Below are 12,896 nucleotides of genomic sequence, written 5' to 3' on the forward strand. Positions count from 1 at the left end.
ACAAACTCCACACAGACAGTGACCCAAGGCTGGAATTGAACCCGGGTCCCTGGCCCCGTGAGGGGGCAGTGCTAACCACTGTGCCACCGTGCCTCCCACTCTGTATCAACTCTTTTTTTTTGCAGCCAAATTCCAAGCTTCTTACTCCTTTTACCCTTTAGCTGCATATCCTGGCCACCTGCTATTCTGGGCCAGGATACTGAGTTTCTTATTGTCCTGGTGTAGGCTGCAGCTTTCTCAGCATTGCCTCCCACCCAGCTTAACCTTGCCTTTGGCTCCCTCTCAACCCAGCCTCAGCTTTTCCCTCGCTTCCTTGCAGAAGTTCAGCAAACAGTCACAAGCCCAAGCTCCCCACTTCCAGAGAAAAAAATACAAGATGCTTCTGGAGCATTGGAGTCCTGAATCTGATTCGTGGTCTCTAATGGCACCATTACTGTTTACGGCAGCAGCAGTCATTTTATATCTGAGCATTAGTAATACAGCAAAAAAACCTAATTGTAGTGAGTATTTACTAGACTTTGATTTATGCCCTCCAGAAAGACCAGTTTCTATGGTTTACTAGTTATAGCTAGAGCAGTGTGTACAGTATTTGATCGACTTGTGCATAATCTTTTTATTGCATTGACTATAAATGTTGGATTGTGAAAATAGCATCTATAGATTGATATTTTATGTTGATGTATTAAGAGTTGAATTTGGAAATCTGGGTAAGTTTGCTTTCAATGTTTTTATTGCATAATTTTACAATAGTCTGACAAACATGTGCGATATAAGAAAGTATGACAAAGCAATGCATTGTACTTAACTAGTGATACATTATACAGATTAAACTATAAGAATTAAATATTGTCTTAAATAAGGAGATATTTTCTGATAAATATGTAATCACTCTCAATTAAGTATTTACTTGAATGTCAGTATGTAGGGTGAGCAACTACATTTTCAGTTCATCTTTTCATCCGATTGGACTTCATTGCAACTTAACCTGTCGATTAGTCCTAGTTAGTTTAACGGGCAAGTGTGCTACTTCATGACATTGAGTGATGAGGAACAGGGTGGTCCCAGGCTCTATCCCTTAGTTGAGTTGAGGCTAAACGCCACTAAAGTTGTGGGATCAATAATTACGAAAAGTTGAAAATTAATAAACAGTGACTCTTTTTGAAAGTGCATGTGGGATGAGCGAAAATTTTTGTTCATCTTGATGACTGCCTTGTTTGAATGGCTATCCACATATGGGGCGGGATTCTCCAACCCCCCGCCGGGTGGGAGAATCGCCAGGGGTCAGCGTGAATCCCGCCTCTGCCGTCCTCCCAATTCTCCCGCCCACCAAAAACTGGCGTGGCATGAATCGCGCCGCCTGCCTCGGAGAATGGCGGGGTCCGGCGCGACTCAATGGGCCCTGGGGCTGTCCGGATTCTCCAGCCTGAAATGGGCCAAAGTCCCGCCCGTTCTATGCCAGTCCCGCCGGCGTAAATTTAAGTTGGTCCTTTCCCGACGGGACCTGGCGACGCGGGCGGGCTCCGGGGTTCTTGGGGGTCGCGGGGGGATCTGGCCTCGGGAGGTGCCCCCACGGTGGCCTGGCCTGCGGTCGGGGCCCACTAATCCGCAGGCGGGCCTGTGCCGTGGGGGCACTCTATTCCTTGCGCACCGGAGGCCGTGGTCATCCGCTGTTCCCGGTGCCGAAGTGACTCTATGTGCACATGCGCGGGGATGACGCCAGCACGTGCTGGCGCTCCTGTGCATGGACCGACTTGCGCCGGCTGGCGGAGGCCCTTCGGCACCGGTTGGTGGGATGCCAACCACTCCGGGGCGGGCCTGGCCCCTGAAGGTTCGGAGGATTCCGCATCTTTGGGGCGGCCCGACGCCAGAGTGGTTCACGCCACTCTGTCCCGCCGAGACCCCCAGCCCCGACGGGTACGGGAGAATCCCGCCCTTGCTGTCTCAAATGTATACCTGATCAATGGCTTCCAGGCATAACAGTGGAAATTATGACAACCAACGATTTTTCAAAATATATTTTTAAAAATTTTTTAGGGTACCCAATTCTTTTTTTTCCAATTAAGGGGCAATTTAGCGTGGCCAATCCACCGACCTTGCACAAATGTTGGGTTGTGGAGACCGACGCAGACACAGGGAGACTATGTAAACTCCACATGGACAGTGACCTGGGCTGGGATCGAACACGGGTCCTCGGCACCATGAGGCAACAATGCTAACCACTGTGCTACAGTGCTGCCCTTAAAATATGTTTTGAATTGAATTCTATGTGTTCAATTTGGAGAGTTAGATCGAAGATTTTTGTTCAGTAAGTACACTCAAAATAAAATAATTGAATGATTTCTACTATGGAAACCAAAGTTTCTACAATGGAAATGCTTTTAAAATATTTAATTTACCAAATTATGAATGTCTTTGAGGAGAATTATTCAATGCTTGAAACTAAATGGCTATTTTAAAATTTGATTTGTACCTTCTTGTCAGACCCAAGCCATATTTGTTTAAAGGCGATCATATTGAGCCATCATTAAGAACTGAACTTCCGGTGGTGATTCTGTATGGTGAGATCGGTACCAAAGAGTTTTTCAGATTCCACAAGCTGCTTCGTTCCAAATCTGATGCTGGAAGTGTCAACTATGTTCTCCGGCATTATATTGCTGTAAGTAAAACATGCTGCTTTGTGATGAAGCCTGTTCCCAAGTTCTATGTGTATGTTCATGTCTAGTTTGCCTTCCGGGGAATTCCTTTCAAGTATTATCAAAGTTGTCTTGCATTAAGAGTGGGCAAGGTCTACTTAGTAAACAAGGCATTTTACTTTTAAAAATAAATAGATTTAGATTACCCAATTCATGTTTTCCAATTAAGGGGCAATTTAGCGTGCCCAATCCACCGACTTTGCACATCTTTGGGTTGTGGGGGCAAAACCCACGCAAACACGGGAAAAATGTGCAAAATTCACACACACAGTGACCCAGAGCCGGGATCGAACCTGGGACCCTCGGCGCAGTGAGGCAGCAGTACTAACCACTGAAAGAAAGCAACCCTTAAAGAAATACCAATCGCCAATAGTAGTATAACTCTCGGGGATGTCTTGTTGTGAACCTGCAATGATATCAGCAAGCAATTAAGGAGCAAATCACATTGGATTATTTATGCACATTTATTTTCTAATGTTTTTTATTGGGTTTTTGAACAAAGTGTATTTGCCGTTAAGTACACAGAATATATATATATATATATAGAAGAGAAGGGCACACATAAACATATCACAAAAAACAAAAAAAAAGTAACAAAAAAAAGAACTAATAAATCAAATAATGTAACTGGTAAGATATTATGCACCAGCTCAACAGCAGCAACTCTGTACAATTGGCAAAATTATTTACAACACATAAGTGGGCATCTGATTGTACGGGGCTGGGGCGGGGGTAGATATGCATTTGTGTGCCGGAGAAACAATTACAGAGGGCAGTACTCGAGTGGTCTGGTGTTGGTGTTGTCACTTGCTTCTCCCAGACTGATTTGCGCTCACCTCCACTTTAGCCATTCCTCCCGCCTTTCGCCTGTATTCTCCTTGTTTTCTGTTCGTGTAGATGCCAAGTTTGTTATTGTTTCCCTGTTCGGCTGGCGGTCAGCAGCACCACACAAAGCTGTAGACTGGCTGGCCGACCTCTCGGAATCTGTCCAAATGGAGAAAATCAAATTCGCCATCCGAGGGTCAGACGACGGCTTCCACAGAACATGGGGCCATTCACCCAATTGTTCTGGGACCTGTTTGTGGTCAACGAACGTCCAGTACGGTGTCAGCCCTTTTTACCAGTCAGTCCTACATATCGCTACAGTTTCCTGTATCTAGGATGCTTGCGTCCAGTAACGTCTGTCGTGACGGTTGTGGGTACGTCCTTGTCTCCTTTCGTAGGAAGTGTAGGAAGATTTTGAGTTGCAGGGACCTGAGCTCGTTTCCCCTGGCGAGCTGGAATTTCTCTGTCAGTTCATCCAGTGTTGCGATCTTGCTGTCTGTGTATAGGTCCCTGACTGTCAGTGTCCCTCCGTCCTGTCCCCACCTTTTGAAGTTGGCGTCAGTCAGCGCTGGTGTAAACCTATGGTTGTTGTAGATGGGAGCTTTGTCCGACATTTTGGTCAGGCCAAATTGCTGCCGTAGTTGGTTCCAGGACTGGAACTCGCCACGTTGGCAGCCCAATTTTATTATTTGTGTAAAGGGGGGGGGGGGGGGGGGGGGTGGTTCTACCTTTTCCTTTCTGTTATTTATAATATGTGAAAAGTTTGAATAAAAATTATTTAAAAAAAAAAATAGACCATAAGACATAGGAGCAGAATTAGGCCACTTGGCCCATCGAGTCTACTCCGCCATTCAATCATGGCTGATATTTTCTCCTCCCCATTCTCCTGCCTTTTCCCCATAACCCCTGATCCCTTTATTAACCAAGAACCTATCTATCTCTGTCTTGAAGACACTCAATGAATTGGCCTCCACAGCCTTCTGTGGCAAAGAGTTCCACAGATTCACCACCCTCTGGCTGAAGAAATTCTTTCTCGTCTCTGTTTTAAAGGATCGTTCCTTCAGTGTTCTCTGGCTCTAATTTTCCCTACAATTGGAAACATCCTTTCCAAGTCCACTCTATCCAGGCCTCGCAGTACCTTGTAAGTTTCTATAAGATCCCCTCGCATCCGTCTAAATTTTCCTGAAAGTTTTCAGAAGTTCCACCTCATTCAATTAGGTGTAATATTTCATGTGTTTTTAAGCAAGAGTCATAGTGTAAAAGTGAAAGTTTTTGTGAAATTATGATTGCCATGGGCAAAGTAATCTGTGGGGATTTCTACAGTGCACCCTATGGAGTAACATGGACTCACTGACAACAGCTTCTGGATCTTTAAAAAATAAAATCTGTTTATTAAAAATGTTTCATTTATAGCAAACATGATATTAACATCAAACAGCCCAGAAAACGAATATCAATTCGTACAGCATCGTACAAAAGGAAACAAAAAAGAACTTATAAAACTGAGCTTATAAATCGCACCCAAAGAAAGACCAAAATACCCACACCCAATAGTAATAAACCCTGCCCTCCCAAAAACAGCTGATGGTGATTAACTCTTTAAAATAGGAAATGATTTGCTGCCATCTCAGGTAGAAATGAAATGAAATGAAAATTGCTTATTGTCACGAGTAGGCTTCAATGAAGTTACTGTGAAAAGCCCCTGGTCGCCACATTCCGGCGCCTGTCCGGGGAGGCTGGTATGGGAATCGAACCGTGCTGCTGGCCTGCTTGGTCTGCTTTAAAAGCCAGCGATTTAGCTGAGTGAGCTAAACCAACCCTTCCACTGTGTACTTGACCGTTCCCAGATATAAACATTCCATGAGGTCACCCAACAGGCCGAGGCACTGGGCGGAGCAGAAGATCTCCATCCCAGCAGAACTCGCCTCCGGGCTATCAACGAGGCAAAGGCAAGAACATCCTCCTTCGCCCCAACTTCCGCCGTGGTGAGTCCGGCAGACCCAAAATGCCCATCAACTGACGTTTGTGACCCAAAAGCTTACCATCCTTGGACATGACCAGAACATTTGGGTATGGTTAGTGGGCCCACGAGAACACTGCTCACACTTGTTCACCACTCCCATGAAGAACCCACTCATCTTAGCCTTATTCAGGTGAGTCCTGAAGCTGAATCAGGCTGAAGCTCACACAGGAGGAAGTGGAGTTGACGCTACGAAGGGCAATACCCACACATTCTCATTCCAGATAAGGTCCCAGCTCACCTTCCCACTTCTCCCTCATCTGAGCCACTGAGACAGCTCTGCCCATAAATATTTGAGATGCCCCCCCCCCCATCCCCCCACCCCTTCCAGCCAAACACCGCCAACAATAGGATTCTCCCCAGCAGGGAAGGTTGTAAGGCTAAGGGAAATGTAGGACAGACCTTCTGGCCAAAATCGCACATCTGCAAATAGTGGAACAAGTGCGCCCCTGGTGATAGAAATTTCACTGAAAGCTCCTTCCAACCAGCAAACTGTCCCTCCATGAACAGATCCCCACAATACATAAGGCCCGACGGCACAAACAAACGGTTGCTGCAGATTGGGGCCAACAATGACATGGTGTTCAGCTTGTAATGCTACCTGAACTGCTTCCATATTCTTAAAGTAGATACCACCGGAGGAATACCTCAGCAGGAAGAATGGGAGCAAAGCCGTTACCAACCCATAAAAACGAGCCCCTTCACGAACTTGCCTCCATCTGCCCCCATATAGTACCCCCATTTCTCCAACACCATCTCAATATTGGTCGCCCAGTAATAAACAAGCAAATTGGGTAATGCCAGGGCCCATGACTTGCTTGTCCCCGAAAGAATACCCTGCGAATAAAAGAGGTGATTAACTTGTTAACCTTGGCAAAGAAAGACTTCGCAAGGAAAATAGGAAGACGTTGAAACAGAAATAAAACCTTGGGAGAATGTTCATCATAACAGTCTGGACTCGTATCCCACTTCTGTAAGTCGGACCTTCCCCTACTCACCAAACTTGTATAGTTTAACCCAGGGGTGGGCAAACTTTTCCGTGCAAGGGCCACATTCAGAAATTCACAATTTTAAAGGGCCGCATAGTATATTAAGTAAAATAATTACTTCACCCGGTTATGATTCTGGGCGCCTCATATAGAACATAGAACAGTACAGCACAGAACAGGCCCTTCAGCCCTCGACGTTGTGCCGAGCAATGATCACCCTACTCAAGTCAACGTATCCACCCTATACTAGTAAGTAACCCAACAGCTCCCCCCATTAACCTTAAAAAAAAATAAAAAATTAAAAAAAAAACATTTTTTTTAAAAAAATTATTATTTTTTTAAAAATGACTTGGTGGGCCGCATAAAGACCTTTGGCGGCCCGCGGGCCGTAGTTTGCCCACCCCTGGTTTAACCGATGAAACTTGGCCACTGGGATACCCAGATACTGGAAGCTACCTCTGGCAAGACGAAAAGGCAATATCCCCAGATTGGCTCTTCTCCCTGGGGGATTAACCAGAAAATATTTGCACTTCTCCATGTTTAATTTATACCCTGAAAAAGAGCCAAAACTTCTCAGTAGCTTCATTACTTCTTCCATACAGGAAACTGGACCTGTAATATACAAGAGCAGATCATCAGTATGTAAAGACATCCTATGCTCCACCTTATCCCCATCCAGCCCCCCAGTAATCCGAGGACTTCAGCGCTATGGCCAAAGGTCTATTACCTCGGTACAAATGACATAGGTAAAAAAAGGAATGAGGTCCTAAAAACAGAATACAGGAAGCTAGGACGGAAGTTAAGAAATCGGACCTCAAGGTAGTGACCTCAGGATTACTATTGGAGCCACATGCTAGTCAGAGTATAAATGACAGTATATATTGGATGAAGATGTGGTTGAAGAGAGGGTGTCAGGGGGAAGGTTTCAGATTCATGGAGCATTGGAACCGGTTCTGCGGGGGGGGGGGGGGGGGGTGAGATCTGTACAAACTGGACGGGTTACACCTGGGCAGGACTGGGACCGATCTCCTAGGGGGGCTATTTGCTAGAGCAGTTGAGGAGGGTTTAAACTAATATGCCAAGGGGATGGAACCTATGCAAGGAGTCAGAGAAAGAGGGAGAAAGAACAAAAACGAAAGGTAGAAAAGTGAATAAGAAAAGTGATAGGTGGAGAAACCAAGGGCAAAATTCAAACAGGGCTAAAGAGAAAAATATTGGGAGCAAGACAAACAATGTGAAAAAGACAAACTTAAAGGCTCTGTGCCTTAATGCACGGAGCATTTACAATAAAGTGGATGAACTAATGGCACAGATTGATATAAATGGGTATGACATAATTGGGATTACGGAGAGATGGCTGCAGGGTGACCAGGGATGGGAACTGAATGTCCCAGGGTTTTCAGTATTTAGGAAGGACAGACATGAAAGAAAAGGTGGTGATGTGGCACTGCTGGTTAAAGAGGAAATTAACACAGTATTCGGAAAGGATATCAGCTCTGACAATGTGGAGTCTGTATGGGTAGAGCTGAGAAATACCAAGGGGCAAAAAACATTAGTGCTTGTCATATATAGACCCCAAACTGCAGTGGTGATGTTAGGAATGGCATTAAACACAAAATTAGAGATGCATGTAATAAGGGAATATCGGGGATCATGGGTGATATTAATCTTCACATAGATTTGTCAAATCAAATTAGCCACAATGCCGTAGAGGAGGAATTCCTGGAGTGTTTCCGGGATGGTTTTCTTGACCAATACATGGAGGAACCAACTAGAGAGCAGGCCATCTTAGACTGGGTATTGTGTAACGAGAAGGGAATCATTGCCAATCTGGCTGTGCGAGACTCCTTTGGGGATGAGCGACCATAACATGATAGAATTTGTTCATCAAGATGGAGAGTGAAGTAGTTGATTTGGAGAATAGGGTGCTGAATCTTAATAAAGGGAACTATGGAGGTATGAGGCGTGAGTTGGTCTTGATAGATTGGGGAGAGTTACTTAAAGGGAGGCCAGTGGATAGACAATGGCAAACATTCAAGGAACGCATGGGGGAACTGCAGCAACTGTTTATTCCTGTCTGGCACAAAAGCAAAATGGGTAAGAGGGCCAATCCATGGCTTACAAAGGAAATTAGAAATAGTATCCGATCCAAGGAAGAAGCATACAGATTGGCAAAGAAAACTAATAGGTCTGAGGATTGGGAGCAGTTTAGAATTCAGCAAAGAAGGACAAAGGGATTGATTAAGAAGGAGAAAGTACAGTACGAAAGTAAGCTTGCGGGGAACATAAATACTAATACTAAGAGTTTCTATAGATAGGCGAAGAGAGATTGGTAAAGAGAAATGTAGGCCCCCTGCAGACAGAAACAGGGGAATGCATAATAAGGGACAGAGAAATGGCTGAGCAATTGAATACATACTTTGATTCTGTCTTCACAAAAGAGGACACAAATCAGATACCAGAAATTTTGGAGAATGAAAGGTTTAGTGAGAGGGAAGAACTGAGGGAAATCAACATTAGTAGAGAAATGGGGCTGGGAAAATTGATGGGATTGAAGGCAGATAAATCCCCAGGGCCTGAGAATCTGCATCCCAGTGCTTAAGGAGATGGCCCTGGAAATAGTGGATGCATTGGTGGTCATCTTCTGGGATTCTATAGACTCTGGAACAGTCCCTGCAGCTTGGAGATTAGCTCATGTCACTCCAATATTCAAAAAGGGAGGTAGAGAGAAAGCAGGGAATTATAGACCAGTAAGCTGAACATTGGTAATTCTTGAATCCATTATCAAGGACTTTACAGCGGAACATTTAGAAAACAGTGGCAGGATCAGTCAGAGTCGGCATGGACTTATGAAGGTGAAATGTTGCTTGACAAATCTGTTGGAATTCTTTGAAGGTGTATCCAGTACAGTTGACAAGGGGGAGCCAGTCGATGTGGTATATTTGGACTTTCAGAAGGCGTTTGACAAAGTCCCGCATAAGAGATTCTTGTGCAAAGTTAAAGTGCATGGGATTGGGGAAGTGTATTGAGGTGGATAGAAAGCTGGTTGGCCGAAAGGAAACAAAGAGCAGGGATTAATTAGTAACTAGTGGGGTGCCACAGGGATCGGTGCTGGGACCCCAGCTATTCACAAAATATATTAATGATTTGGATGAGGGAACAAAATGTAACATCTTGACGAGGATGCAGGGATCCAACAGCATAATCTGGACAGGTTGGGCAAGTGGGCAATCAGTGGCAGATGCAGTATAATTTGAATGTGTGAGGTTATTCACTTTGGGAGCAAAAACAGGAAGGCAGATTACTACTACCTGAATGGTTGTAAATTGGGAGAGGGGAGTGTGCAGCGGGACCTGGGTGTCCTTGTGCACCAGGAGCTGAAGGTAAGCATGTAGGTGGTAAAGAAGGCTAATGATATGTTGGCCTTCATTGCGAGAGGTTTCGAGTACAGAAGCAGGGATGTGTTGCTGCAATTATACAGGGCTTTGGAGAGGCCACACCTAGAATATTGTGTGCAGTTTTGGTCTCCTTTTCTGAGGAAGGTTGTTCTTGCTCTCGAGGGAGTGCAGTGAAGGTTTACCAGACTGATTCCAGGGATGGAGGGACTGTCATAAGAGGAGAGATTGACGAGGTTAGGATTGTTCTCGCTGGAGTTCAGAAGAATGAGGGGGATGTCATAGAGACTTATAAAATTCTAACAGGACTAGGCAGGGAAGATGTTACCAATGATGGCTGTGTCCAGAATCAGGGGATCACAGTCTGAGGATTCAGGGTAAACCATTTCAGATAGAGATGAGGAGACATTTCTTCACCCAAAGAGTGGTGAGCCTGTGGAATTCATTACCACAGGAAGTGATTGATGCTAAAACATTGAATATATTCAAGAGGTGGCTGGATATAGCACTTGGGGAGAATGGGATCAAAGGCTATGGGGAGAAAGTAGGATTAGGCTATTGAGTTGGATGAATCACCATGACCTTGATAAATGGTGGAGCAGGCTCGAAGGGCCAAAGCGCCTCCTCCTGCTCCTATCTCATATGCATCTATGTATCTATGCTGGTGCAAACTGGAGCAGCAACAATGGGCACCTCTGCCTAGTACCCCTATTCAATGGGAAATACCCTAGACTCGTTGCATTAGTGTGTACAGAGGCCTTAGGTGCTCTACATGATAGCCAAACCCATGAAATGAACTTCTGCTCAAAGCCAAACCTCCCAAGCACCTCAAAAAGGTACTCCCACTCCACCCTGTCAAACTCTTTCTCAGCATCCACAGATATAATCACCTCTGGTTCAGAGTCTGAAGTGGGGAAGGGGACCACATTTAGCACATGCCGTATATTAGTCGATAACTGCCATCCCTTCACGAAGCCGATCAGGGCAGCACGGTGGCAAAGTGGTTAGCATTGCTGCCTACTACACTGAGGTCCCAGGTTCGATCCCGGCTTTGGGTCACTGTCCGTGTGGAGTTTGCACATTCTCCCCGTGTCTGCGTGGGTTTCACCCCCACAACCCAAAGATGTGCAGGATAGGTGGATTGGCCCTGCTAAATTGCTTCTTAATTGGAAAAAATAATTGGGTACTCTAAATTTATTAAAAAAAACAAAGCCTGTCTAGTCTTCTACAATTACTTCTGGGACACAGGCTTCCAATCGCAGCAGCAGCACCTTGGCCAGTAGCTTGGTGTCCACATTCAAAAGAGAGCGATTGGTCTATATGATCCAAATTGCGTGGGGTCCTTATCCTGTTTCAAGCTGAGGGAGATAGATCCCTCCGAAAGCATGTCGGGCAATAAAGCTCGAAGCAAAGAATCATTGGAAAATAATTACTATTAATGGCAGCAACTTGCCCGCGAATGTCTAATACAGTAAAATTCAACGGGAATCCCATCAGGACCAGACACCTTACCTGCTTGCATCATTCCAATGCCCTTCAGTACACCCTCAGAGTATAACGGAGTGTCCAGCTCCTCCCTTCTCTCTCCACCCAGGAAGGACAACCCATCTAGGAACTCCAATCTGTCCGCCCCATTCCCTGGGGGCTCTGAGTTATAGAGGTCCCTGTAAAAAAACTTGAATGTCACATTAACTTCCCTTGGAGCAGAGACTAAGTTGCCACCTAAGTCCCTAAGCTGGACGATCTGGGAAGCTGCCTGCTGCCTCAGCTGGTGAGCCAAAAGGAGGCCTGCCAACTCCCCGTCCTCATAACCCCCCCTCCCTGCGAGTGCTGTAGCTGGCCTACTGCCTTCCCCAGTAAACGGCAAATCAATCTGCATTTGCAGCTGCTTCCTTGTTGCCAACAACTCTGGAGTTGGGTCCTCTGAATGATGACAATCGGTCACCAAGATAACACCCACCAGTTGCCGCAGTTCCACCCACACCGTCTTGTCTAAATGCGCCTTAAAGAAGATTAGCTCCCCCCTTTACAACTGGGTCTCTTGCACCGTGGAGAGAGGGACCTATTTATTCTTGTTAAACCTAATATATTCCTCGATGGTCGCAGACACAAAACCTCTTCTCCGCTAGTAACGCCACATCTAACCTCCACGGCGAGCGCTGAATGGGGTTCATCTCCAGTACCATGTCCACAAAATGTGGAACATGGCCAGAGATTGCTATTGGCAAATATTTTGCCCTTTTAACCCTTGAGAACAGGGACCTATTCAGTGAAAAGACGTCAATCCTAGATTGGGTGCAGAAAGTTCCATCTGCTGCCCCCGATCCGCCACAGTCCTGGTGACTGACAAGGAGACTCGCTTATTAAACAAAATTGCCGGGCGGCACGGTGGCATAGTGTTCAATCCAGGCCCCTGGTCGTTGTCTGTGTGGAGTTTGCACATTCTCCCGTGTCCCTGTGGGTTTCACCCCCGCAACCCAAAGATGTGCAGGGTAGGTGGATCGGCCATGTTAAATTGCCCTTAATTGGACAAAAATGAATTGGGCACTTTAAATTGTGAAAAAATTAATAAAAATTGCCGCACCTTGAGATATGCCATCAAAGCCCGAGTGAAATACAGCAACCCCCCCCCCCGCCCGCCCCAGGCAAAGAAACTATCAACGCTATTACCTGCTTCAGGGATAAACCGATTCTCATAGTATAGTCTCCATCATAAAAATCCCCCGCAGACCCCATAAATAGAAAAACAAATTTGATCAACAAACGTCAACTATATACAAGATAACCCAGAACCCTTCCCAACCCACATCAAAGATCTTTTACAACACATTCAACTAGCCCCAAGTCCATGCTTTTTAAGGAAGGTGTCTGCTTTCTCCAGTTTCTCAAAGTAGTTAGTAGTCCTTCGACTCCTATGTAACCTGCAACCTTCCCTGAACCAAACTCCTTTCATGTACAGGACAGTCTTAACCTT

At 45.6% G+C, this 12,896-nt stretch overlaps 1 protein-coding gene across 3 annotated transcripts in view; it reads left to right on the top strand.

The window, feature by feature from the left end:
* The window catches only part of uggt1 (UDP-glucose glycoprotein glucosyltransferase 1), a 236,248-nt gene that overhangs the window by 79,027 nt on the left and 144,325 nt on the right, over positions 1-12,896 (top strand). For all 3 annotated transcript variants that reach the window (XM_038817157.1, XM_038817155.1, XM_038817156.1), the window contains exon 6: positions 2,482-2,656. In XM_038817157.1, coding sequence (XP_038673085.1) covers positions 2,482-2,656 — 175 coding nt within the window. The remainder of the gene's footprint in view (positions 1-2,481; positions 2,657-12,896) is intronic.

Source organism: Scyliorhinus canicula, chromosome 13, assembly GCF_902713615.1.
Source record: "Scyliorhinus canicula chromosome 13, sScyCan1.1, whole genome shotgun sequence".
NCBI lineage: Eukaryota > Metazoa > Chordata > Chondrichthyes > Carcharhiniformes > Scyliorhinidae > Scyliorhinus > Scyliorhinus canicula.